This window comes from Platichthys flesus, chromosome 16 (assembly GCF_949316205.1).
Source record: "Platichthys flesus chromosome 16, fPlaFle2.1, whole genome shotgun sequence".
NCBI classification, from domain to species: Eukaryota; Metazoa; Chordata; class Actinopteri; order Pleuronectiformes; family Pleuronectidae; genus Platichthys; species Platichthys flesus.
This window is the reverse complement of record NC_084960.1, coordinates 7,977,238-8,002,166: the sequence shown is the minus strand read 5'-3', so window position 1 is coordinate 8,002,166 and position 24,929 is coordinate 7,977,238. Positions and strand designations below refer to the sequence as shown.

The 24,929-nt window shown below is 41.8% G+C and overlaps 5 protein-coding genes and 1 non-coding gene across 8 annotated transcripts; 4 read left to right on the top strand and 2 right to left on the bottom strand.

The window, feature by feature from the left end:
* Positions 1–791: 791 nt before the first annotated feature.
* Positions 792–2,563, top strand: LOC133971132 (lipid droplet assembly factor 1-like). 2 transcript variants are annotated; one of them, XM_062408367.1, is made up of 5 exons: positions 792–945; positions 1,081–1,180; positions 1,268–1,436; positions 1,523–1,665; positions 1,797–2,563. In XM_062408367.1, the coding sequence occupies exons 2-5, from the start codon at positions 1,088–1,090 to the stop codon at positions 1,842–1,844; spliced, it is 453 nt and encodes a 150-aa protein (XP_062264351.1). In that variant the 5' UTR covers positions 792–945; positions 1,081–1,087; the 3' UTR covers positions 1,845–2,563. The 2 variants fall into 2 exon arrangements, with proteins under 2 accessions (XP_062264351.1, XP_062264352.1); XM_062408368.1 differs by having other exon boundaries at positions 1,074–1,180.
* A 144-nt stretch (positions 2,564–2,707) lies between these two features.
* LOC133971131 (ER lumen protein-retaining receptor 2-like) lies at positions 2,708–7,736 on the bottom strand. The gene is made up of 5 exons (XM_062408366.1): positions 7,465–7,736; positions 5,185–5,285; positions 4,916–5,074; positions 4,549–4,801; positions 2,708–4,007 (listed from the first exon to the last, which is right to left on the bottom strand). Exons 1-5 carry the CDS (start codon positions 7,553–7,555, stop codon positions 3,973–3,975), a joined length of 639 nt encoding a protein of 212 aa, XP_062264350.1. The 5' UTR covers positions 7,556–7,736; the 3' UTR covers positions 2,708–3,972.
* Positions 7,737–8,843: 1,107 nt separating this feature from the next.
* si:ch211-139g16.8 (uncharacterized) lies at positions 8,844–11,356 on the top strand. Its single transcript, XM_062408425.1, has 6 exons — positions 8,844–8,953; positions 9,457–9,780; positions 9,866–9,966; positions 10,055–10,102; positions 10,332–10,445; positions 10,607–11,356. The coding sequence occupies exons 1-6, from the start codon at positions 8,869–8,871 to the stop codon at positions 10,661–10,663; spliced, it is 729 nt and encodes a 242-aa protein (XP_062264409.1). The 5' UTR covers positions 8,844–8,868; the 3' UTR covers positions 10,664–11,356.
* A 1,427-nt stretch (positions 11,357–12,783) lies between these two features.
* On the bottom strand, positions 12,784–16,671 carry mfsd13al (major facilitator superfamily domain containing 13a-like). Of its 2 annotated transcripts, XM_062408424.1 has the most exons (8): positions 16,623–16,671; positions 16,192–16,395; positions 15,138–15,452; positions 14,597–15,025; positions 14,125–14,279; positions 13,953–14,036; positions 13,529–13,672; positions 12,784–13,447 (listed from the first exon to the last, which is right to left on the bottom strand). In XM_062408424.1, the coding sequence occupies exons 2-8, from the start codon at positions 16,360–16,362 to the stop codon at positions 13,306–13,308; spliced, it is 1,440 nt and encodes a 479-aa protein (XP_062264408.1). In that variant the 5' UTR covers positions 16,363–16,395; positions 16,623–16,671; the 3' UTR covers positions 12,784–13,305. The 2 variants fall into 2 exon arrangements, with proteins under 2 accessions (XP_062264408.1, XP_062264407.1); XM_062408423.1 differs by having other exon boundaries at positions 16,192–16,650.
* A 152-nt stretch (positions 16,672–16,823) lies between these two features.
* cdr2a (cerebellar degeneration-related protein 2a) lies at positions 16,824–23,385 on the top strand. The gene is made up of 7 exons (XM_062409027.1): positions 16,824–17,233; positions 18,607–18,719; positions 20,264–20,412; positions 20,523–20,699; positions 20,881–21,195; positions 21,354–21,636; positions 21,781–23,385. The coding sequence occupies exons 1-7, from the start codon at positions 17,155–17,157 to the stop codon at positions 22,063–22,065; spliced, it is 1,401 nt and encodes a 466-aa protein (XP_062265011.1). The 5' UTR covers positions 16,824–17,154; the 3' UTR covers positions 22,066–23,385.
* An 874-nt stretch (positions 23,386–24,259) lies between these two features.
* trnal-uag (transfer RNA leucine (anticodon UAG)) lies at positions 24,260–24,341 on the top strand. The gene has a single exon. It is a non-coding gene; the product is annotated as a tRNA-Leu (tRNA).
* The last annotated feature ends 588 nt before the right edge of the window (positions 24,342–24,929 follow it).

Genomic DNA, 24,929 nt, shown 5'->3' with positions numbered 1-24,929 from the left:
CTTTGACGCCACGCAACGGTCACAACGTGTGACGAAAACGCGAAATTTGAGGTAGTTTATATCTCTATCTTGTTGTGATGACACTCACCTCAACTTGAAGTTGATCTGATGAAATCCTTGGGACAAGTTCGTCAATTAAAATGTGGGAAATAGCCAAATTGACCACTAAATCCAAAATGGTCATCTTCCTGTTGCCTGTTTCACAATCCTTTTTTATCTAGTTAAGATACACAACTGTACTCATTTCGTGAGGATCGGTGAAAGCTAACTGAGGGTCTTTTCCGTAGGTGGCGCAGTTGAGCCATTTTGCCACACCCATTTCGAATTACTCCAGAATACAATAACTTTTTGGGGTTTTTAATTTCCTGCCATCTTTGGTTGGAATTGAGCATGTTTAGGCCCCTAAAAATACAATAGGGCCTCCCACCATTCGGTGCTCGGGCCCTAAATAGATACAGATACATAGATGTGAGCCTAAAGTTGCTACTTGTGAAAAAGCAAATGTGGGCCGTTGTTGGCCAACATGCAGGACTCTAGGAAAGGTGTGAACCCTAACCTGTCCCATGTGGTAAATGGTAAATATGGCTCAAATAGCACAAAACAGATTCAGGCCACCTTTGGCACCTTTGGATGGAATGCGGTATTGCTATGGCCTACCCATTTTCAACATTTCATTGCAGCACGTTGAGTAAACAGTAGATGGCAGCAATGATATCAGTGAGCCTTTTGGAGTCTCTCTTCCAGGAAATCAGAAGAGCAAGAAGAAGGAGGAGAAAGAGGAGGAGGAGAAATAGGAGGAGGAGGAAGTGGAGGAGTATGAAGAATAAAAAGAAAGACGTGTGTTGTTGCTGTTGCTGTAGGAGTGTGAGACTTACAGGACACAAGTTCACACAGCTGAAGGAGGTTTTACACTGAGACTCAAACCAGGTTTTCTACTTTGTTCAGGTTTGTACTTTCCAGCTGAACTTTTCAAAACACTCAGATGAGGGCGTTCAGCTGTCCAGACTGTACATCAGTGTTGTGGGGTTAACTGGGTGGATTGTGGCTGTCAGATTGACCCGTGTTTCCCTCAGGTCACAGTGTAGAGATGCAGCCCAGCAGCAGTGGATCTGACTCTCAGCAGCAGCAGGGGCGATGGACCGCCCTGCTGAGCCGCTGTCAAAGCTTTCAAAACTCAGAGGTAACCCCAAATGAGATCACCTGCAGCATCTTTATTCACAGTCTTTATTTCCCTCCCCGCTAAATGACTGAATGGTGTCTTCCCCAGATGGCTCAGGTGATGAAGACCAAATTTGTGCAGTATATGGGCAGCCATCCTTTCCTGACCCTCACAGTGATGGTGTTCGGGGCCATGGCTGCTCTGCCTGTTGGACTTTTCCTCGGCTTTGCTCTTGTCACCGCGGGTATTTCAGCAGTAGGTTTTGTTTTCTTTGAGGGTAGGTGCACTCGAGTCAAGATCGGTTTCACAAAGTGTTTTTTTACAATATTCAAAAACGTGTTCTTCTTCTCTGTTTTCTTTCAGTGTCCCTGTTGTTTGTGGCCGGGTTGACTCTGCTGTGCATCCTCTGCGGTCTCGCCTTCTTCTCTGTCACAGTTTCACTCATCCTAATGGCTTTTCAGGTATCCATCTCCAACGTCCTGAAGTATTCCCCACAACTGATCAAGGTAATATACTGTAGATCGATTCACATTACAGGTTTGACTTTTAATAGAACTTGCTGTGGCACAGCATCACAAGCCGCTGTTAAATGTCAAACACTGCTTTATTTTGTCCTCTTCTCCATTATTCCTATCAGCCATTTAACGTCCAGGAGAAGGAGACGGATTCCAAAACTCAAGACTGAAGGAAACACAGTCGCTCTCGTCCTCTTCTCTTTACTTTCTTCCTTGGAATGTACAGGAGCCTTGAGTCTGCACCACTGAAGCTCCAGGGTTTAGGACAGAGATGCTTGAATGTGTGACGACTTGATTCTGGGATCTGCTGTTGTAAATGGATTTTCTAAGCACAAAGTCCACTTGATGGTTAATGTGACGATTTATTTAATCATTATATTATCTTAAAACAGAAAGTCTTATGATCTTATATTTATATATTTATTTTAATGGTTATATAACGTCAACATGAGAGACTATATTTCAAAGTGCCTCAATAGCAGAATACAGAGTTATTCTGATCTAGACATACACTACTACGACTATTTCAAGACGGCAGCTCTTAACCAGTATCAGGAATAAAAGCCAATTTAAATGCATAACAAAACTCTAATGGTTTTCAGTGGATACCTCCCCTAAGGCCAGTTTCCTGTAATTCAACCAAGCAACACCAAATTACACACTCATAGTTATCAGTGCAACTGCATATGCCAGATTTGTTTTTAAGTATTGCTTTAGAGATTCACAAAAATGACCTATTGTTGAAGGGAGTTTTAAAAACACTCATGGATCCAACCCCATGATCCAGATCCACACCAAAATCTATTTGCCTCAACAAATGTGATAAAAACATGTTACATTCTGTCAAGTGTCATCTGTCATCTGTAAAGAAGCTTTGAATAAAAGTTCATACAAATGAAACTGTTCCCTGGTTTTCTGTCCAAACACCTTGGCAAGGAGAAAATGTTAAGAGCTCAAACTCAATGTGTACAATATTTTTATAGGATAAAGCTGCACTATCATCAGCTCTTCAAAAATCACAGTGACACTGGAGGGCGATTCTCAAAAATCTTTAATTGAGGTGATATTATGCAAAAAAAAGTGACATAAAAAGTTGAAATAATGCTTGAGGAATGGCAATTTTGAAAAGATTTGGCCTTTAAATTCACAATAAATGCATTCATTGAACAGCATGACAACCGTTATTCAAATTACTGATAAGATAAGGTCAGATCTGTTGAACTGTCACACTTCAGACACTCAGTTCATAAATGAGAAGTCCCAACCAGTCGAAGAGCTGGAGGATCCTTCTCAGCCCTGAATGAAACTTGCACTCGACCTTCAGTCATTCATCACTGACCCGTCGCTGGTGTTCGTGCGTTGGTTACTGGAGTGCAATAAAGACAGAAACAAAGTTTGTGCTAACTCTACATCCAAAAAGCAATGCTCTTAAGTTTGTATGAAATCTATATTGAAGCTGCAGAACAACTACATTGAATGGTGGCTTCTTTAAAACAGCAAGCTGAAGAAAAGAACAAGAAGCTAGAGGAGTTTCATACCAAAAGGAGACACCCACGTTTGAAATTACTGACACTGATGACTAAAAGACTGCTGGCTCTTAAGTAAAGTATTTTACTGGTTACATCTTCAACTGATTGAGCTGTAAATACAAAAAGTTCAGATTTTTAAAAGAGTAACAATCTTTTTTTAATATTTTGAGAAATATTAAATGGCAAATATATTTGTGTGTGATGTGTTGGCCTCCAAAATGTTGACAAGAGAGTGTGTTACAGGATATGCAAAGCATAATGGAGATAAAAAATAAACGATCCTAATGTAGAAAAAAGAATACCGTGAGAAAATGGATTTAATCCTCATCAGGCACTCAGATACATTACTATTTATCTCTCTCTTTAATACGACTGTACATTTGTGCATTTTATTACCAAGACAAACAAGGTACTTCTCAGACATGACTCCATTTGTGACATTATAAAAATAAGAAATACAGAAAAAAAGCGTATACACCTCGCATTTAAAAACAAAAAGAAGCCTTTCTTCTATTTGAATAGCAATGAAAAGAAGTTTAAGGCAAGATGCTGAACACAGAAATCCAGGTGTTGATTCGGGATGGTCTTTGTTCAGCTCTGGTGTTTGTTGTCATTTACCAGTTCAATCAGCAATCATCAAGAAGACTAGTGTTTTTCCCCGTTAGTTGCTCTCTGTCTCAGGCATCCTTTGCTATAGGTCATGAGATTCCACGATGTCATCACCCAACCCCCTGAGTCTGCTGGGAGTCGCTGTCTCCTTCTCCGTGTTTTATGCAGGCAGACTCAGCTTCTTGCCTTTCAACACTGGGGGGATGAGAAAAAAATGTAAGACAGTCTTCATCGGAACCGAAGCACCACAGACAAAATCCTGTCGTGGTTTTGTGAGACAAATCTGAGGCTAAAATGACTGCGCACATGCAAATTTACATTTTCTTCCCCCACAAAATTCCCTTTGTGCGTTTCCTGGGAATGTTTTTCCTAGATAAACTACTGTGAAGGGACAGTGGCACAAAGAGTGAATTTTGTACTAAAAACCGTAACTTTGGAAGAGACGGACTTCATTCACCAAACGCTGAAGCCTCCTATTAGCTCCAGCGGAACTGTGTAATCTGTCTGTTTTCAAGGGATGTGGATTTTGTCCCTCATTTCTTACTCTGAACTAATTCTAAGAAGGAATGCAGTTTATACAGGCATGTGGAAATTGTATGACCCCACTTTATCAACGTTTTACTGTGACTGAACACCAAATAAAAATACTTTATATAATATTTCATGTGCGTACGTTTCTTTCTTTTTTTGTTCACCTATACTGTTGCTCAATGGATGTCACAAGTAAAGAACCCACCTTTGGTGACATAAAGGTAGAAGAAGTCACAGTAGAGGATAGTCTGGACCACGCCCGACACAATGGCAATCATGTCAAAGAAGCCCTCAAAATAGAAACGCCAGATCCAGTTGAAGAGGTAGAGTGCACGATACATGCCCAGGCAGAACAGGTAGTGGGTGGTGATTGTCTCCGCCTCGCCGGTCTTGCTGATCATGAAGAGCTGAGGCAGGATTGCCACCGACTCCAGGTAGATGGAGAACGTCCAAAGGATCTGATGACAAGGTGAGAACGAGTGTGATTAATGTCACGTTTAAATGTCATGATTACAAAAGGGATTCTTGTAAGAATTCTCATAATCAATTAATTTACAAAACGGTTATCCAACCTCGAGGAAAGAGAAGTCGTGGTTGATGAGAACAGCAAGGCCTCCTACAGGAACTACCAGGAACTCCACTCTGAAACTGTCATGGTTGCCATCATAGGTAGCCCTGAATTTCATGTAGATCAGATAGACGGTGGCACACGAACAACCGATGTAGATCACCTGGTAAACAACACAGAATCATTCCACACATCATTTAGGGTACTGGGAATAAGAGGAGACCAGTTTCAAGGGATAATGTTTTCAGAGCTGAGGCACGACTGGGGTCTTACCTTCATGCATGTGTTGTAGAGGGAGATGAAGGAGGTGAGCAGATCCAGGTAACGTGAGGTGAACACGATGGCAAACAGGATCTGGCTCTTTCCAGAGATACCTTGAACAGAAAAAAAAAAATCAAGCACATTTACTATTTAGGTGAAAAGTGAACCAAAGTCATGAGTAACTTCAGAATGACTTCATTAGTAGTAATCATGAACAGTAATGATTTCCTTATTGAACAGTGACATCTACTGGAATCATGATATATCTGAACTTTTAGAAACTTCATTTTGGATGATAAATAACTTCGTAATAAATCCGTTTTACTTTCTACCATTATTCTGGTTAAGTTTAACAAAAAATATATACTGGCTTTTATAACCAGGTTTAACTTTCCAGGAGCCAAAATCTAAAAACTTTCAATGAAAGACAATAATAGTAGAAAGTAGATACGAGCATCTCAAGTACTTCAGACATCACAGGGCATCAGCAGACAACAGTACATCCTGTATGTACAGGTTTGAGTGTTTTTTCCCTGACCTTATAACACAAAATAGTGTTTCTACTGTTTTTGGGTTGAGACAAATACGAACACAAATGGCAACCCTCCCTTACCTTGACATTTAATCATAGCTAAATCTGACAATTATAATCTTATAAATTAGCTTAATATCATCCCAGATCCATACAAGGCAGCAAGATGATGAGGTGATCAACAATGTCTCCTCCCAGCTAAAATTGTTGGGGGTTTCCTCCATGTGGGCCTGCCCAGGGATGTGAACCTGTGTGAGTGTGCATGATTGTCTACATGTGTTAGATGTGGTGACTTGTTTGAGATGTACCTCAGGCCACAGCCATCAGTCATCCTTCAGGAGTTTGACTCCCTCAGTGCTTATATGTGCCCTCACATCATTTGTGGTCAGCATTGACCTGCTTCATCTCCTCTATTGTCAGTGCACCTCTGTGTGAATGGTATCTTTCAGCAGATTTACACTATGTATGAACAAGGTCATTGTGGCTCACATGCATGAATGCAGGTGGGTGGTAACGTCTGTGAAAGTGAAATATGCATCATCGCAGGATGTGATGCCAATGACAGCCAAGAAGGGTCAACCATGATATAGGTGGACGCTGGGACGTTGCCTGTCAAGTTGAGTTGAACTCAACACAACGCTGCAGATTTGCTTCCCCACAGGAAATGCATTTTTTATTCATCACTGCTACATTCACGTATGACCGTGAAAGACATTATTAAAGGTCGCTTGGTGATTGACTTCCTATCTCTCTCTTTTGTTATTGGCTTCCCTCATTCCTGATCGAGGATTCTACAGACTGTAACAGCCTGTTGGAGTCTGAGATTTTCTGTATATATGTATATATAGTAAAAATATTTCTGAATTGAATCCTTTCCATTTTAACCTCTTACCTTAACAAAACCATCACTACATGATATCTAACCACACAAATACACAAACAGAACTATCCATCTCTTATCTTTTGCCTTAAAATGACCTCTTCACTTTGAACCTAACCCCCACAGCCTTGTACCCTCATTAACTTTTCACCTCTCATAAACCCTACTGGTAGGAGTGGTTAGAAATCACTGGTATCTAGTCTGGCCCAGTGTGCAGCTTTACTCTCAACACGTAACAAATGTCAAACTAATTGAGTACAGTTGAAAACAAACAAACAAACAGAAAGTAACAAACTATTTTAGGAGGTTATCTACTTCCGTTGGAGAACGCCACGTCAGAAGCCAGACCAAACAAGTCGAGCACCGAACCTGAAGTTAGCAGAGCAGTGGTATGCGTGTGGTTGTGTGTGTGTGTGTGTGTGCGTGCGTGCGTGCGTATACTGCAGCGAATAAAACAAGCAACTTCAACTTTATATTAAGCTTGAATGATAAATATTCCTCTGCAGAGCTACAGACACAAAAACTGTGTACACAACTGCTCAACCCTGAGTTCAGCTAGCATACTCAACTCACACTGAGCCAGCTAATGCTAAGCTACAATGTGATATTGTTGTCATCAAACTCAGCATCTTAACCGCACGTCTGTAGTAGATGCAACAGAAGCCATGCAGACACCGCAGTTTCTATAAGTTATCAGCAGTTAGCTTGCGTCGTTAGCCACTGGCTCAAATGAATGAGTGGGGACCGTTAGCATGTGGCTAGCTGCCTTGGAGCTTGCTAGTTGATGGGGGGGGACAAAGCTGAGAAAGGCAAAGTTACCCAGAAACATTAGGAGAACAACGGGGCATCGAGTGTGATGGTGGATGAAGCTCCGGCTCACCTGCACAGGACCTGCTCTTCCATATTTTGAGCAGCAGGATGATGATGGCAGCAAGATGAGAGAGGTCCCCGGTCAGTCTGAAGATGTTCATGGCGGCGGAATGGATGAGCAGACGCGGCTAACGCAGACAAGTCTCCCCTCAGTTCAGAAGCAGCCTCCTGGTCGCACTTGTTGGTCCCGTGGGAAGGTTTCACCGGCTGGGCTCGGCTCGGCTCGGCGGCGGACGGGGCTGTGGGTCCTCAACGGGGTTGAAAATATGGCGAGAGTGCAGGTCGACGTGGAAGGGGGCGTGGGAAAACACAGACAGGGATTCAGATTGGACAAAAATCGGACTGACAGCGCGATAAGACCCGCCCACATCGAGCGGAACTGAGGGTGGGAAGCACGAGCCCCGAATCCACGAGGATCTGCAGAAAGGGGGGGACGACGACTGTTGAATCCATCAGTACCGGAAATCAACTTGATTTCATGATCTCAAACGGATGATTTTCCGAAAACTGAAAATGCACTCGTTATCTACTCACCCCTATACCGGTGGAAGGGGGGTGGTGAAGTGTTTGAGTCCACAAAACACTTATGGAGTTTCAGGGGTAAACACAAATACATTTGAAGTCAATGGTGACCATTTCTTCTAACGTATAAAAACAACAGGTATAACACTGCCAGCTGTGACGGAAATACTTTTAAGTAAAATAATATTCTTTATTCTGCAAATTATGTGAATTTTGAATCTTTTTTGTTTTTAAACGATTATGTGAGATTTATAAGGAAAATTTGTAAAGTATCAATAGTGGATGCACTTAATGCAAAAAAAATTACAGAGGAAGAAGCTATTACATTTGAGTGCCGCTCAGGGAGCCGAGCCAGGAGATCAGGCATATTTCACCTTTCCCAAGGGAATAATATCCTGATGGGGGAAAAAATCTGTGAGTGTTTGCAATTTGGTGCAGCTTGACTGCATTTAAAGGGGACTGCTGGGCCTTTGTGGAGGTTTACTTTCCAGTGATTGGCGTTCTAGCTCTCATTGTTCCCCCTACTCAAAACACGGTTTTCTGACCATCTCTTTACATTGCAAATTTTCCATTTATTGCAAAGCATACAACGAGAAACTGTCTCTGAATGGCTCCTTACGGACTATTTTAGACCACATGCTGTGTATTGTCCTCCTTTCATTTATGGTGCAAATACAAATGATTGTAGAACCTACGTGTTCCAAAATGTATCCTGAATTGGTCCCTTGATTGAGCCATAATAAAATCATATTACTATTAAATCACGTGACATGTTTCTAAAAGCCCAAAGCTCACATGCACAGTGCAAAAGTAGGAACCAAGTGTTGAGAAATTGCTGCTTACTCACTTCCCATGTTGTCAGCCCTTTAGACAAAACATCACACAAGGAATCATGAGATCACCCACAAGTTTTCAAGCTACAGACATGGACTGGCTGCTTTGCTTTTCCCTCATGCTCACTCACCTGCTGCTAACAGGTAAAATTAGTTTCTGTCCGGACTTTATGTAATTTTTTTGGAGGTTTTGTTTGTTTCATTGTCAGCAGAATTACTCTGAAACAACTGAAACTTTATGGAAGCATGTGGTTTATGGGTCTGGGAAGAACCCATCAAATTGTGTTACTGATTTGGATCGGGGGGCTCATTACTGTTTCCAGTTTCTTTAACGTTACAACATTTTCAAAGTTTTTCAACATTTTCACAGTTTTGTCAAAGAATAATGAATGGATCTTGATTACAAAAATTTGGCATTCAAAAGGGACTGATATCTGAGTGTGTGAAATTTTGTATGTCTTGATTGAATTTCAGGGGAGTGTTGGGCCTCGGCAGAGGTACTAGCTCTACTGAGTCATTCTAATTCTTATTATTCTACATTAACAATACGAATTAGACATCATAGCTGGTGTTCGGTGTGGTTAGTTTAGGACATTCTGGGGGATTTAAAAAGTGAATTTGCATCTAATAAATGTCTCTCTTTCCAGACAGCTGGGAGAAAACGGAAATCAGCTTAAAACAGCGACAGAGAGAGATCTGGAGGAAAACAGGACAACAGGTTGTTCTGCCTTGTACCATCAGTCCTCACAGCTCAGCCAACAGCTTTAATTATAAGTGGTTTGTTTTCAAAGAAAACTTCCACTTTCCCCTAAAGCTGATTTCACCCAAATACAGCCTGGAGGGCGCATCTCTAGGCATCAAGCCACTTAATATTAATGACAGCGGGATCTACTACTGTGCTGCACAGAGGTCTGGATCCCCAGTAACCGGCTCACAGCGTGTAGGGCTGGGTACGGCTCTCACAGTGACACGTAAGAGAAGACCTTTGAAAGTTACACTCAGATGTGTGTATGCTTGATTAAGATGAATCACCGACAACTTTCATTTTGCTTTCAGGACATGTTAAAACCATGACATGGCACATTCTTCTGTATTCTTCATTCGTCCTCCTCGTCATCTACAGCACAGCAATCGTGACGCTTATCATTTTAAAAAAGGTGCATAACTTATACCATATTTATTACAAGTTCATGCAAAGACTGAAAATGTGCTGATGTGAAATTAACCCCTGCCTCTCTTTTCTAGCATGGTTGCAACATGAGCTGCTGCAAAAGGATGGGCAAAATTGACAAGGTTGTAGATGAGTGTATGATGTTCTGTTTTAATATGTGTTTGATGTGTTAACTGTTTAAGCCAAGAGAAGCAAAAAGAGGAAAAGGAGCCAAGGCCTCCGTTAAGTCCGGTCTTACAACACTACAACTGACAGAGCAGCTTTTGACTCGCTATTCTTTGAAATTAAAAACAGAAAAACAAATCTCTGAATATCTATGTACTGAAATAAATGTCTACTTCTCTTTTCAAGCAAAAAGAATCAACTAAAAAAACAAGATTCCGCAGTGTGCTGCAAGAAATGAACAACAGAATGGACTTGGACAAAAGTGAAAACGCTTCAGGAGAAAACGGTTTACAAGCTGAGGTAAGTCTAGTTGCAGAATGTTGGGGTTAGAATTTGTCAATAGGTGGATTGGGTAACGTACGTGGGAAAGTTCTGTGTAACTTGTGTTGCAGCATATTTCCTGCCAATTTGAAAACACAATTTTTAAGTGTTTATTTGCATATGATATTAATTCATTTCAGCCAGCAAGTCCTGAAATCAACATCTCAGCTGATGACATCTATCAAAATATCAACTGAGTTGGTCAAGTGTTTTGAATGACAGAGTCAGACCATCATCAGAGAAGATTTCCACAACCACGCAACACCTAGCAGGAGGACACTCATGTGACTGAGGATATTGACACATCAGCAGAGGATGCAAGTTGGTTTCAATGCCGGGTAGCTTTGTTTTTTATGAAATTAGATAAACACACCTCAACAAAGACACTGTTCCTCTCCTCTCCGATTTTTAAGTTTTAGATGTGTTCTGACGGCATTTATAGTTCTGCATTTTGTAACACATTCAAACATTTCTTCTCAAAACTAGGTCAGTGTTTACCTGTGATGACCAGGAAAATCTGTCTTACATACATTTAGGATAATAACCCATTTTAAGGGTAAAACAGCACTACAGTTGTATGCCTTCTGGAAACCAGTGCAGTTTCAGTCACCATCATTTATTTTTTTTTACAAATTCATATGAGGTTACTGTGACCTTTGAACACCAACTCATTAAATCCTTGAATCAAAGATAAGATTTGTGCCAAATTTGAAAAGATTCTCTCGATGTGTTCTTCAGATAATGTATTAATGAGGACACAGTGTCCTTCACCTTTGACCGCCGTTCCTGATATGTCATGGTCACGAGAACAAAAAGATCACTGTGACATTAACCTTTGATCTTTGAGTCAAAGTGAATGTTTTGTATCAAATCTGAATAAAATTCGCTCAACGGGTTCTGGAGATATTGTTTTCACAAGGCGCTGGCTGGTGGGGGGGAGACATTCAAAAGGGAATGGTACTGTAAGTGATATGGAATAAGAAGTAGGACACATTCAGATTGTCAGGATAAGTTGTTCAGAAGAGCAAGTGTGCATGAATATAAATCTAAAAAGCTGTTTGCACAAACTTCACAGGGCAAAGAAGGAACAGTACAGTAAGATTCCCTGGATTTAAGCAACTTTTTGAAAATATCCCTTTATATCAAAATTATTCAAACATTCACCTTTTTGACACAAAATACATCTCACCGACTTGCAAACATGTAAAACAATAAATCATGTTCACTTTCAGCTTATAGTAGAAATACATTTTATCAAAAATAATGGAAACCAAACCAAAGATTTAGCGTGAACATAGCAAGTTCAAAAGGCACACAGAAAGGCATATTACAGAAGAATGTATATTGAATGTAGCTCCGAAGACACTATGTTCAAAAAGCATAAAAAGCAAGTGGTTCATTAAAAAAAAATCTAACAATAACAAATGTACAGGTAGAAAACACATTCTGCTCATCCATTTCTTTTGATTACAAATACCAACAGAAAGAATCTAGATCCATCCAGATAACATTAGTTATGCATTCCTTAAAAAGGCCGAGGTGAAGTTTTTAAAACTGAGGTTTTTTACCGTCCAACCAAACAAGCTGAGGTAAATCTTCCCTTCTCTGCCTCCTCTCCTTCATTACTGTCTACTGTAAACTGAACATCTGAAATACAGATGTAAATACATGTCACATTGTCCAGTTGATTTGGGCTGGGCTGGAGTTAAAGCTATGATGTTTGCCTCTGCTCTGCTCACGGCTAATAACATTCAATGTCATGTCCGTGACATATGTACCATCAGTCCTCACAGCTCAGCCAACAGCTTTAATTATAAGTGGTTTGTTTTCAAAGAAAACTCCCACTTTCCTCTCAAGCTGATTTCACCCAAATACAGCCTGGAGGGCGCATCTCTAGGCATCAAGCCACTTAATATTAATGACAGCGGGATCTACTACTGTGCTGCACAGAGGTCTGGATCCCCAGTAACCGGCTCACAGCATGTAGGGCTGGGTACGGCTCTCACAGTGACACGTAAGAGAAGACCTTTGAAAGTTACACTCAGATGTGTGTATGCTTGATTAAGATGAATCACCGACAACTTTCATTTTGCTTTCAGGACATGTTAAAACCATGACATGGCACATTCTTCTGTATTCTTCATTCGTCCTCCTCGTCATCTACAGCACAGCAATCGTGACGCTTATCATTTTAAAAAAGGTGCATAACTTGTACCATATTTATTACAAGTTCATACAAAGACTGAAAATGGGAAATGTGCCTCTCTCTGCCTCCTCTAATGAAGGAGAGGAGGCAGAGAGAGGCAGAGAGACATATTATTCACTCTTCAAATTAAATGAACCTGAGGTAAACTTAAATGTTGGATGTCTATAGTTTGGTCCAGCTATCCAGTTATTTTTGCGGATGAGACAGTACATTAATTACTAATGAAAGGAGTGTCAGTGGGCTTATGGTATACAGTAGTAACCACATACAAATCATTCAGATTCAAATAATGATCATTTATAATCTAACTCCATTCTATGCCATAAATGGAGGGAAACTGTCTTTCTCTTGGAAGTCACAGAGGAAGTAAGGCTTCTCCTTACATAGATTATTATTTCATCCTTTCTTTTTTTTTGGTGTTTTATATGTATGTAGTTGGTGCCGGTGAGCGACAGAGATAGTTTACAAGTGTGCATTTGCAGAGTACAGTTTATATCGATAAAGTGCATCAAACCCACCCTGGATTCTCTCAAATATTCAATAATTTGGAAATTAATTTCTTCTTGATCAGTCACTCAACAATAAAGAATTCCACCCAAATCCCAGCTAAAGAAATCGGCCACCTCTGAAACATTAGCTGTCAATGTACTTTGCTTCTACTGTGTGACTGTTGCGGATGGAAAACGGCTTCCAAGCCAGGACCTGAGCACAAGCGACGCACATTGGCACCAGACACACCAGGTAGAACATCACATTGTGCAGGCTCGCCAGGGCGCTGGAGAGAACAAGATTTTAGTTATAGTTTCAGGTCAAATTTGTATCTTTAAAGCAAGAAGACGCAGGTGAGTGTCTGTACCTTGGATTCGGATTCCCTCCTTCTTCCTTCAGCTGTTCATAGCCAAACTGGTTGAGGACGTAGAGCACTATCATCGGGGCTAGAGACTGACCCGGCTTGGTGAACAGAGCATTCGTCCCAAACACCATTGAGGAGAGTGGGGAACTGTAGAATTGTGGGGGGGGGGGGGGGGGGAATCATGACATAAAAAAATCATCAAATAATCGGAGTTTGTTTGACTATCAATAACAACAGAAAATACATATTTGTTTAATTTATTGCCCATTTATTTAGCCCCAGCTGGAAAAGCAGGATATGCTTAATGCTACCTTATTCATCGAATATTGAAAAACACAAAGGTTCAGACATCGCTACAGCAAACATTATATATCTGCATGCGAGGGCTAAAGGGCCTCATTGTGCACGTCGGTTGGTTTTTGGTTACCTGCGGTTGTGCCTCTGCAGGTCTGTGTCGATGATGTCAGCCAAAGGCAGACCGAAAAGACTGAAGGAAGCCTGAACCATGACCCTGCATGGAAGAGGAGGGCGACAGTGCAGTGATTATATACAGTGATTAATGAACTTTAAGAATGTCACAAGGTCTATTAACTGCTTACATGTTAATAGTGAGGAAAAAGGCCAGAAAATAGTAGTGCTGAGGACCGAGCATTAGCATGATAGCCGCCATTGCAGCCTCCAGGTAGAAGGTGAAGAGGATGATCTTGTAATAGCCCAGGCCATGCAGCAGACTCTGACAGCTCAATACCAACAACTGGGAGGAAGACAAGGAATAGTATGCAAGAACACACAGACAACACATATAAATAGACACAACACAAGCAAATAGAGAAAGCAGCTTCATCTATTTGACCCGCACAAATACTAACGACACAACCAAATACAGACAACACAACAGAAGTTGAAGTTTCCAAGGGGACACTTAAAAATTATGAAGATGGCTGGGACACAGTTGTCATCACCTTGGTTTGTGACACCTGAAGTTACAAGTTGAATTTTTCTATCCCTCAGTGTTGTAGGAAAATTAGATAAATGATTATTTTATTAAGATATTTTTTGTTGGCACAATACCTGTGGACAGATGAATCCCGCTCCGTACATGATGCTCTTGGCCAGAGGTGGAAGCACATCTGGAGGAATCAGGTGCTCAGCAAATATCATGGTAAAGTTGTTGAAGAAAGCCAACATGAAAACCTGGAAAAAGTTCATGATCACAAAAACCTGAAAGTCTCGATTGACCAGGATTTGCCAGATCAATGTCGTTTGCGGTGACACAGAAAACACTGACTTCTTGGACGTCTGGTCATCACACCCAGGGTCTACGGGTTTAGAGCATTTGTTTTCGAAGCGGCTCTCAATGTGGATGCCTGTATAGAGCATGAAGCCACAGCTTATGACAGCGATGAACACCGTGAAGGCTTGGAAGGCTGTATAGTCCTCCATGTTATTGGACAGCAAACCACAGAAAAGGACACTGGAGGAGCCAATGAGAGAGGCCACCTGCAGAGTTATAGAGAGGGAAGGCAACATGCAAGGAGAGTTTGTGTCATGTTAGCAAGGGGACCCACAGAAGAAAGCTGAATTCAGCGGTTGGACTTATAACAGTCCTTACCTGGTTGTACTTTATGAGTCTTAGCCGAGTCTGATGGTGGCTGGAAATCTCTGCAAACAACGCACTATGTGCCAGCAGCACAAAGGTCAGCATGGCGTCAAACACACACAGCGCCACCATCAAATGGAGGCCGCTCAACCAGTCGTTAGGGGCGTAGGCCCGCCACGGGAACCAGGCTATGAGGAAAGACAGGGAGTAGAAGGGAGCTCCGTACAGGATGGAGAGGCGGCGCTGAGAGCAGAAGGCCACCCGGGAGTTGTCTTGCAGGTAGCCAAACAGAGGGTCATTGATCGCATTCCAAACCATGTACATCACCTGTGGAGAGGAGGTTCAATAAGATGATGTTTAAAAATGTGAGTTAAACAACAGCAGCAGCTATTTTCAATGATACCAGATATTTGCTGTGTTCCATCGAAACCGGATTATTACAGACCAACCGGATTATTAAAGACCCCTTTCACCCCAGCCATAAACATTTTTGCCTGCTGCCGTCTGGCCGATGGTACCGGACCATCAGGCTCAGAGACAGTTTCTTCCCCCAGGCCATAAGACTTTTAAATTCCTCAGAACTGCAAAAACGCCGCCAAACCAGCACGTGGCATATTTGCATATTTGCACTATTTCACAGATTGCACTATTGTTGTTTTACTTCTCTCTTCATCTGTAAATATATATATTTAGATACATATATTTTAATTTCTATTTTAAATTTTGATATTCTATTTTATACTATTTCTATTGTATTTTTTGGGGGGTTGTAATTACTTGAGCATTGCTAGAAGAGAGCCTGTGACTCAAGCATTTCATTAGAAGCGACTGCTTAATGTTATTGTTGTGCATTTGACAATAAAAATCTTGAATCTTATGAAGTTTGCTTCAGGCAGTGGCTCAGACGACACAGCAAACAATTATAAATATGTCATCTCAGCCTCTGCAGAGTCGCACTATCCATTTCCAATCATTGTCAGATATTTTGATCAGTCTTATGACCTCATCAGCAGCTTAATCAATAGCATAAGTACCAGCAGGCAGGTTCTTTGAAAGCTCCACTCACCTGCGACTGCTGGAACGCTCCCTCTGAGATCTTATACTTGTTGAGGAAGAGTTTGACATAGTAGAAGCTGAATATGCTGTTGATCATGGTGGATCCCAGGGTGGTCATGGCATAAGCCAGAGCTACGGGATTGAGCCCGAGGGTGATGATCAGGCGCCGGACTCTGCCCATTGTCCCGGAGTAAGCCCCCGCGGCCGGGTTCTCCTGCACGGCCATGGAGAGACAAGACAATCAAACAACCAGGATATGTCTACTTCACACTGGAGTTGTGTAGCATCGCTGGTTTCCGCAGGACAAGTTGTGCATTTCAATGAAAACTGCAGAGCTGGTGCGTCTGGAGGGTTTAGCGTCTTCCAGTAGTATGGTGTTTGAGACTAAATGGGAGTTTCGAGAATGTAGAACACGAGTTAAGGGAGTCAAACATGTCAAACCTGTCAAACTCGACTTTGAGCCTCTGTGCTGCCGGGGGACGGGACTTGGAGACGGGCAAACAAAACACCCGATTGGCCCGGGGTGTTATTTCCTCATTGCGTTTGCCGCTTTGTGATTCGCTGATGGGTTATGTCTGTCAAAAGAAAGCAGGAAGTTACGAGAACCAAAACAAATGTTAAAAAAAAGATCTATCGGTTCTTTCTTGTTGTCAGTTTTATCCGTAAACGGTGATACAAGTTAAACCGGATACATTTGATAACTATTTCACGGTTAATTAAAAATATAATACAAATATTCTTCTTTGGTTTAACTGCCATCTACCGGATGTTGTGGTGTATTAGATATTTGCCACGTTGCTGGAGGGAGTGAGGGCTTAACGCTGCTCTCACAACGGGAGGATGCAGTTCATCTTCCTGCTCGACCCGAGGCGGAGTGCGGCGGCCGAGCTGCTCCGCTGACCGACACACACACGCCGGGGCGCCGGGTCCAGGTCATGCGGGGTCCTCCCTCTCCCCCAGCCGCGGCTCCAACATGTTGACGGACAGGATGATGGAGGAAGAGTTTGAGGGGAACGGTGAGTCCTGGCACCACCCGCAGGACCTGGAGCACGGTAAGAGCTGCGTGGACGCGCCCTGTCCATCACTCACACAGGCTGCAGAGGAAAGCATGTCATCATCATCACCTCCATCATCATCATCTTCTTCTTCATCACCATCATCATCATCCTGTGTGGAAACTTGTTTTATTGCACTGGAGATTGTCAGTGAAGGAGTCCACGACACAACACACAAAGTTCTGCAACACACACATGTGTGATGTTGCCTCCGACGTTTCTCTCGTCTTTTTCTTTCTCAGATCAGCAGAACAAAAGGCTGTAACAACTTTTATCAACTAGTAATGTGATTGATCTGACGAGTCCTCACTAGGACTGGGTGATTTGGCCATAAGTTTTATCAAGATAAACATTTTCACATCAGTCGATATCGATAATTATCACGATAAGTGTAACATTATTATTATTTATTAATCATAATAATATAAATGAGTAATAATCTGCATTGTGTCATGGCCACATTACGTGAAAAAACAAGTTTATGGGGAATTTTATTTATAATATTGTATATTTCCCATTGTTTAATCGATAATTATCATGATGATAAATTATTATTTCTTAAAAATTTGTTAGACTGTTTGCAATAAAGCCAAGATTCATATCATTCAATATCTATAATTAGCATGACAAATGTCTTCTTTCAAGTTTCTTTCAAGTTACATTGCAATAATTATTGATGTTGTTTAATTGCCCTGCCAATTTAGAAGAATGATGTAACTAGTAACACAGTAACTACCATGTCAAATGTAGTGGAGTTGAAGTATTAACTGGCAAAAATATTCAAGTACAGTAAAAGTACCTTTAAACCTAAACTCAGTGCTACTTCTTCATGCTCTTTAGCTTTACACTGATGAAGTACGTAGAGACTCATGCAGGTTATGGGGTTAGAGCTGAGACATCCTGAGAGCTCTGTGTATCCAGGATTTCCTGAGGCTGTCACTGTTCCTCTGTGGATTGTTTTCTGGTTAACTTGCAGTTCAAAAAGTGTTCGTGCTGCTGACCAGAACACAAAGGAGGGAACACTTTTACTAAAAGATAGCACGCAAGTTTCATCAATCATGAGACGACAAAGAAACAAGGACAAAATATAAACTTTGTACTACCACATTAGAAATAATGTATGTCACCTCGGAGAAACAAAATCCAGAAGGTATAGTGGGAGTGAGGGTCACAAGAAGATCTCAAGGTATCCTCTGTGACCAAATAGCAATAGCATGAGACAATGAGTTGTGTGTTAGTGTGTGAGTGAGGGCTGCACCACTGAAAGCCTGTGTATATTCATTTAGCACACCATCTTCTTTCAGCTGCCTGAGTTTGGCCAATAAAACAGTTTCCCATGTTTACATTTTGTTCCTTCTGTGCTCTGACAGATCTCCATTTGGCAGCAGAGCTGGGGAAAACCCTCCTCGACCAGAACCATGAGCTGGAACAGGCCCTCCAGCAGATGTACTCCACCAACCAGGAGCAGCTGCAGGAGATAGAGGTGATACATGTTAGGGAGGAAGTAATCAGAGGGCTGGGGGCAGCATGTGAGCGAAGCCATAATATTAACAGGTGCTAATGTTATATTACTCCCGGATCTGGAAGAGATGTGTACGTGTGAATTTCTCTTTAAATAGGAGCTAATCCTCACTAGTCCAACCCAGTAAACCAGTGGTAGGCTGCATATTGTGCATCTACCTAATTATAGGAACACGTTTAATTGCCTTAAACTGTCTCTTTAACTGGACAAATGCGATATGGGTTGGGGAAGAACCCAGTAAATTTTGGTGTGGATCAAGATCAGGGGGCAGATCCAGATTATAATTTTTGTAAACTTTTTTTAAACAGAGGGCTTTTTTCAACATTTTCATTATTTTCCCAGGTACTCATTCATGGATCTTGGTGAAACAAACCGGCCCGTTTAGGGAACTGATATGTACAGTTTGCTGCAGCTTGATTGGGCCTTGCCGGAGGTATGCGGTGGGCTGAGTGCCATTCTAGTTAAGCTTTCAGTTTTTCTCTCATTTGTTCGAGTGCAACCAGTCACCGGGCTAAATATGTCAAAATACAGAACAGACATTACAGTTTTATGTGCACTGTTCTGAACACTTTACCTGCAGAGGTATGTCCATCTTTCAAGCAGTAGAGCTCAGTTCTTGGTTTGCATGTGGGTTGTCGGTCAGAGCTCATGAATAAACCCCATCTTGCCTTTATATGTCAGGGCCCATGTGTTTAATTTCGGCAGGGAATTCCAGTGCTGATCTATTTGAATCTGAGTGCGTCGCATTCAGCGGGTCAATGATGATAAGAGCCTTAATTTGTTTTCGGCGGTGAGTGGGCCGGTGGCTTCAGGATTTGTTGAGGTTGATATGGTAATCCCCATACATCCCTCTGACCTTCATTCTCAGGCTGTGTCCGCTGCTGGTCTTACTCTCGCTGCTAATGACCGTCTCAAAGCCGCGCTCACACCTGATCACTGGAATGCGACACAGCGCTGAGCTTCTGTCGGAGCACACTTACAAACGCACCAGAGCAGTGGTTGCATTGATCTCCACCAGAGAAAAGCAATTTAGTTGATGTCCCGAACTCGGCATGCCCTTTATTCACATGATCAGTGGCATTTAACCCTAAGACTTTTACTTTAAATGCCTCAGTCAGCGATTTACACCTAAATAAAAAAATGAGTAAATGACCTTTCTTTTTTAGTGGGTAGTTTTAAAGATTTTAAATAACCTTACATTTGATAAGCAAGTGACTGATGTTAAAATGTTTGAGGATTCGACCCGTAATGATTCTACTAAGGTATTTCTATCGTCGTAGAATAAGTTTTCAATTCATTATTTAACTATAAACCATTATTCAATACTTCAAAATATGCTTAATTCAATCCCCACATCGAAGAAGTCTGGAACCAGACTCTTTAAATTCGGAAATGAATACAATCCATTTTGGTACAAACAAGTCATTTAGAGAAGATATCAACACAACAACCCTGCAGATTTCAATCGAGCTAAATCTTTGACGCTTCCTTCTCTTGTGGACCAGTACCTGACCAAGCAGGTGGACCTGCTGCGTCAGGTGAACGACCAGCATGCCAAAGTGTATGAGCAGCTGGACGTGGCCGCCAGGGATCTGGAGCAAGGCAACCGGAGACTAGTGCAGGACAGCCGCCTGGCCCAGCAGAAGATCCACAGGTCAGTTGATCAGTTAGCAATGAAAGGAAAAACGATGATTTAGTCTTGAAGTCTCAACATATATGCAGAGCTTCGGTGTGGCATCATGTATTCTCTCCTTTCCACTGCAGTCTAACAGAGACCATTGACGGGCTCCAGAGCCTCATGGAGGACTTGCAGACCCAGGTGGACGGGCTCAAGGCCGCCCAGGCGGAGAGGAACAAGAGAGAGGTGTCGGAGCAGCGACGCAACCTCGGAGCTCAGAGTGTTTCCTGTCTCAAAGAGCTGTATGACTTACAACATGAAAGGTTTTGTCTGTTTTTTACTTTCTTTATCTTGGTGATTGTGATAAAATACCATTCATTAATATAAAAAGTCTAACTAAGGGATTTTTGAAATGAAGACTAAATTATCCCATCATAAATTCATATCTTTTAACATCCTACTTAAAATATTTTTAATGTGAAATATAATTTCCCCCTGAATCAGGCACCTATCCCCTGAGAGTCTGCGTGTGGGCGGACTCTGGGTACCGCAGGACTCTTTCTACGACCAGGACAGACGCCAGAACGCGGAGGAGGAGAAAGCGTCCCTGCAGCGCTCCGTCCAGACCCTTCGGGCCCAGATAGCTGCAGAGCGGAGCCGCAGGGAGGCTGCAGAGCAGGAGAGCGAGTTGACCGCCAGTGAGAACGTAGATCTGGAGCAGCGGCTGTCTCTGCTGTCGGGCTGCTGGACCCGGCAGAAGGAGCTGGAGGCCGAAGTGGAACAGCTGCGGCTTCTGTGGCGAGCTGACTGTGCCAAAAGGTCAGGACTGAATTGATACAGGACTGTATTCAAATTTAATTACCTTGGCACTGTTTTATGACCTTCGGCCGATTTTGCAACTTTTATCTGCCACTATCAAGTGTATAACCTCTCCTATTCCTGAATGTATGCCTCTATGTCCCCCCCATTTCCTCCAGTGTCAGAAGGCCAGACCAGCTTCTGTTGCCTGATACAGTATTCTTTGCCTCAGAGGAAAAGCCCAGCCCAGTGCAGAGTGACGCCGAGGAGAAGGTAGAAAAGGACGAGGAGCAGAGACGATACAGGCGACAGAGGTGTAACAGCGACACCGGTTTGAGATCCTCGAATCCAGACGAGATCCGACGCGGTCACGATCTGCTGTGTATACGTCGAGCAGAGGCGGTGAAAGAGAGGGGCATCTCTCTGCTCAATGAGGTGGATGCACAGTACAGCGCCCTGCAGGTATTCATAGCGCATATAATGCAATTTAAGTATGTGTACTATCAAGAAGAAAATAGTTGTTTGATATCTACTAAAGGGCCATTTTAATCTGAAACTTCTTTCCCTAGAATACTGTTAAGATTTAAATCGAACTTTGTTTTCTAGGTGAAATATGATGAACTGCTGAAACGATGCCACCAGGCGACAGTCGGACTCAGCAGTAAAGCCGTCCAGACGTCCCTGAGTCCCTTCGGAAGCATCCGGACGCGGCGCCGCCTTTCGAGCTCAGCGGCTCTGTCTGGTCTGAGCGTGGTCGTGGAGGATGGCCAGCAGCCGGAGTACAAGGCTCTCTTCAAGGAGATCTTCAGCTGCATCCACAAGACCAAAGAGGACCTCAGCGAGAACAGACGCGCAGACAGGGACGTTGTTTCCCATGATTCTGCCTCGTGATTGCATTAATCCTCATCCAGGGACACGGGGATGGAGGTGGTTTGTCTCTCTTTGAAACTTTGAGCTGGCTTTATAATGATGTTATCCAGGGGCTGCGATGCAATAAGCACAGTGCGTCTCAGACACGCTACAATCCTCTTATCTCCTGTCATGTCGCCGCACTTATATTTATGTTAGTCAGCACTGTTACTTTTATTCCGTCCTTACAGAAATGAAGTGTTAAAAAAAATTTGTTGCGTAAAGCAGCTGTTTGATTTGATGCAATAATTCATTCCAAAGATCAACAACAAAACTAGATAGTAAAATATATTATTGTATATTGTAATATTTATAGTTAGATTAACTCGTACTAACTGATCCTTGGCTAATTCAATAAGTATCATATCCACCTACAGCAGTATTCAGTGTAAATAGAATGCCAACCCTGTGACCACGTGATCATTTGGTCTGTGGGAGAGAAACACACACATTGAATATTGTTTGCGTTGAATAAAGACAGGGACGTAGTTGTTATATAAGACTTATGTAAACTGAAATGTTGGAATGTTTGTAATAGGATGAAAAACTGTGTAACAGCTAAAGACTCTGGAGTTTATGACAATTAGCTTAACAGCTAGTGCAAGTTGGTTTCTGTAAGTTTAGTGGTTGAAGGTCATTAGAAAGTCACAAGAGAAATATCAGTGGAATACAGTTTGTATACCAGTAGAACACATAACCAGCCATGCACTTGTTATGACTGAATCCCACTTTCTGTTTTATTTATTTTTACACATGATGTATAGAGGACATGAAATGTTATTTATTTTCTTTACCGATACATACTCAGAGCAGATTGTTGAGTCTGAGTGAAAGTTAAATTTAATGTAATCTGAGGTGCAAAAGAAAATGTTTGTAATCATTCTGACGGCGTGGAAAATGCAGTTCTCTTGACGTGGAGCAGCAGATCATCACTAACAGCAGAAAGACATTTATAGCTGATTTTTCTTAAAACCTATTCTGTCTAAATCAAAAAGGTTGGCATAGATATCATGGGAACATTCTCTCATGTTTGAAAAATCGTTTTTTTCCCCCAGACCCCAGCTGTTGTTGACTGAATTTAAAGTGACACATCTTATACTGCTGAGACCCATAGTGACAAAACTGTATTTTTCATATATCACTCGCATTTTCCCTGTGATGTGATGTCGCTGATGTTTTTCTCTGAAGCTGTGAACTATATCTGTATACTGCTGCAGAATGCAACACTGTATACTAAGAGGTGTCCTCAATGAAGACTAACATGATTTTGCTTGCAACTATCTAGTAAAAGCACTGATGCAGGAGCCTGTTGTGTTTCTCCTCCAGTCTCTTACAACAACACATAGATAATATCACTGAGATGTTTCAACCTGTTCTGCCATAGTCATACCATATAAAAACGAGTTTCTGCATGTGGCAGGGTGAGGTAGAAAAAACAAATACACAACTGTTCTGAAAGTATTTTCTCTCGTACCCTGTCCCCTTGTGGTCCAACAAACAATTAATGGGGCTTTGTCTCTTGTAATTCGGGTTTACACAACTGAGATTTCACCACACTGCTCTCAACCAGACTCCAAATCCATTAAACCTGCAGACAAGGGGATTGCATACCCTGCTCACCTAAAGGGGCAGGCCATAAACATGTCCACACACACACACAGTCTTACATAAGCAGATGTAGAGGTCTGAGACCAAGCATCATGTACAAATGTAATAATAAAATCGTCATGACAAGAAGAAATCGTATTGTGATTGTGAAATGAATATATTGCTATGGTGGCTCTGTATTGAAGAAAACTCAAAAGAAAACACAATGGCAAACGAGTATTATCGGCATTTGATTTAACTGAGAAGAGGTTTTATAATAATTATCATCAGTGCCAACACACATCTATCAATTTAAATTTTCTGCACATTTAAGAAGAATTTGAGCAGGTTACAGCCCACAAAAGCCAATTAATCAATTAATGAATTGCCTGAATAATAATAATCCTTACAATTAGAGTCCTGCCTGCAGTGCTCCGTCCCTAATAAGAAAACAACAGCCCCCAGGCACTTAAGCCATAAAATAAGGTAAACTTAAGATACATAATTTAGCATTTAATGCCTTCTTTCCCACAAGAAATGGAACGACATTAGGTATAAATTTAGAACACACCGTGTTTCATTTCTTAGCGGTAGCGTGGCCGAGTGGTCTAAGGCGCTGGATTTAGGCTCCAGTCATTTCGATGGCGTGGGTTCGAATCCCACCGCTGCCAGCTTTTTTGGTTTTAAATCTTTTTGTGGATCATTCTCATTTAGATTATGTAGAATCAGCGGAGTGTCGTTTCTACGCACTTACGTGAAAACAGCAAATATCGATTACACATAACCGCTGAATCATTACCGATGCAAATGCGCCCCCTTTTGGTAGAATAAGCACAAAAACTCATAACTTTATCACAGACACATCCTCAAACATCTTTAGATCACAGACACAGACATATCCTCAAACATTCAGGACTGAGTTGCCCAGCTCTTCATATATGTCAAATATTTGGATTTTCAACCAAAGACCAAAATTATTTTATATATCAGCAGAACTTCAGTCGTAGAACACGTTGCACATTATAAATGCAAAATGCTCATTGTCATTCATTATCAATGCTTTTATTTCTAAAAATGTTACAAAATAACAGATAGAGAGAGAGAGACAGAGAGAGAGAGACAGAGAGAGAGAGAGAGAGAGCGAGAGAGGGACGTCACCGTCTGCAAACATAAAGATTCCATGGAGTTGAGTTGTTTGTTCACGGCTCAGGATCAAAGGATACATGGTCCATGTATGTCCGCGATACAGAACATTGTGT

Bases quoted from the DNA above. Each gene is read 5' to 3' on its own strand.
- LOC133971132 (XM_062408367.1), top strand. From the start codon at position 1,088: ATGCAGCCCAGCAGCAGTGGATCTGACTCTCAGCAGCAGCAGGGGCGA. The intron at 1,437-1,522 runs GTAGGTGCACTC...GTTTTCTTTCAG, and splicing joins AGGTTTTGTTTTCTTTGAGG to TGTCCCTGTTGTTTGTGGCC. The intron at 1,666-1,796 runs GTAATATACTGT...TATTCCTATCAG, and splicing joins ATTCCCCACAACTGATCAAG to CCATTTAACGTCCAGGAGAA.
- LOC133971131 (XM_062408366.1), bottom strand. From the start codon at position 7,555: ATGAACATCTTCAGACTGACCGGGGACCTCTCTCATCTTGCTGCCATC. The intron at 4,802-4,915 runs GTTGGATAACCG...CCTTGTCATCAG, and splicing joins ACGACTTCTCTTTCCTCGAG to ATCCTTTGGACGTTCTCCAT. The intron at 4,008-4,548 runs GTGGGTTCTTTA...TCATCCCCCCAG, and splicing joins CTACCTTTATGTCACCAAAG to TGTTGAAAGGCAAGAAGCTG.
- si:ch211-139g16.8 (XM_062408425.1), top strand. From the start codon at position 8,869: ATGAGATCACCCACAAGTTTTCAAGCTACAGACATGGACTGGCTGCTT. The intron at 10,103-10,331 runs GTTGTAGATGAG...TCTCTTTTCAAG, and splicing joins GGATGGGCAAAATTGACAAG to CAAAAAGAATCAACTAAAAA. The intron at 10,446-10,606 runs GTAAGTCTAGTT...AATTCATTTCAG, and splicing joins AAAACGGTTTACAAGCTGAG to CCAGCAAGTCCTGAAATCAA.
- mfsd13al (XM_062408423.1), bottom strand. From the start codon at position 16,407: ATGGCCGTGCAGGAGAACCCGGCCGCGGGGGCTTACTCCGGGACAATG. The intron at 14,037-14,124 runs GTAAGCAGTTAA...TCTTCCATGCAG, and splicing joins TTTTTCCTCACTATTAACAT to GGTCATGGTTCAGGCTTCCT. The intron at 13,673-13,952 runs GTAACCAAAAAC...ACAATTCTACAG, and splicing joins CTGCAGAGGCACAACCGCAG to TTCCCCACTCTCCTCAATGG.
- cdr2a (XM_062409027.1), top strand. From the start codon at position 17,155: ATGTTGACGGACAGGATGATGGAGGAAGAGTTTGAGGGGAACGGTGAG. The intron at 17,234-18,606 runs GTAAGAGCTGCG...GTGCTCTGACAG, and splicing joins CCCGCAGGACCTGGAGCACG to ATCTCCATTTGGCAGCAGAG. The intron at 20,700-20,880 runs GTTTTGTCTGTT...CCCCTGAATCAG, and splicing joins TATGACTTACAACATGAAAG to GCACCTATCCCCTGAGAGTC.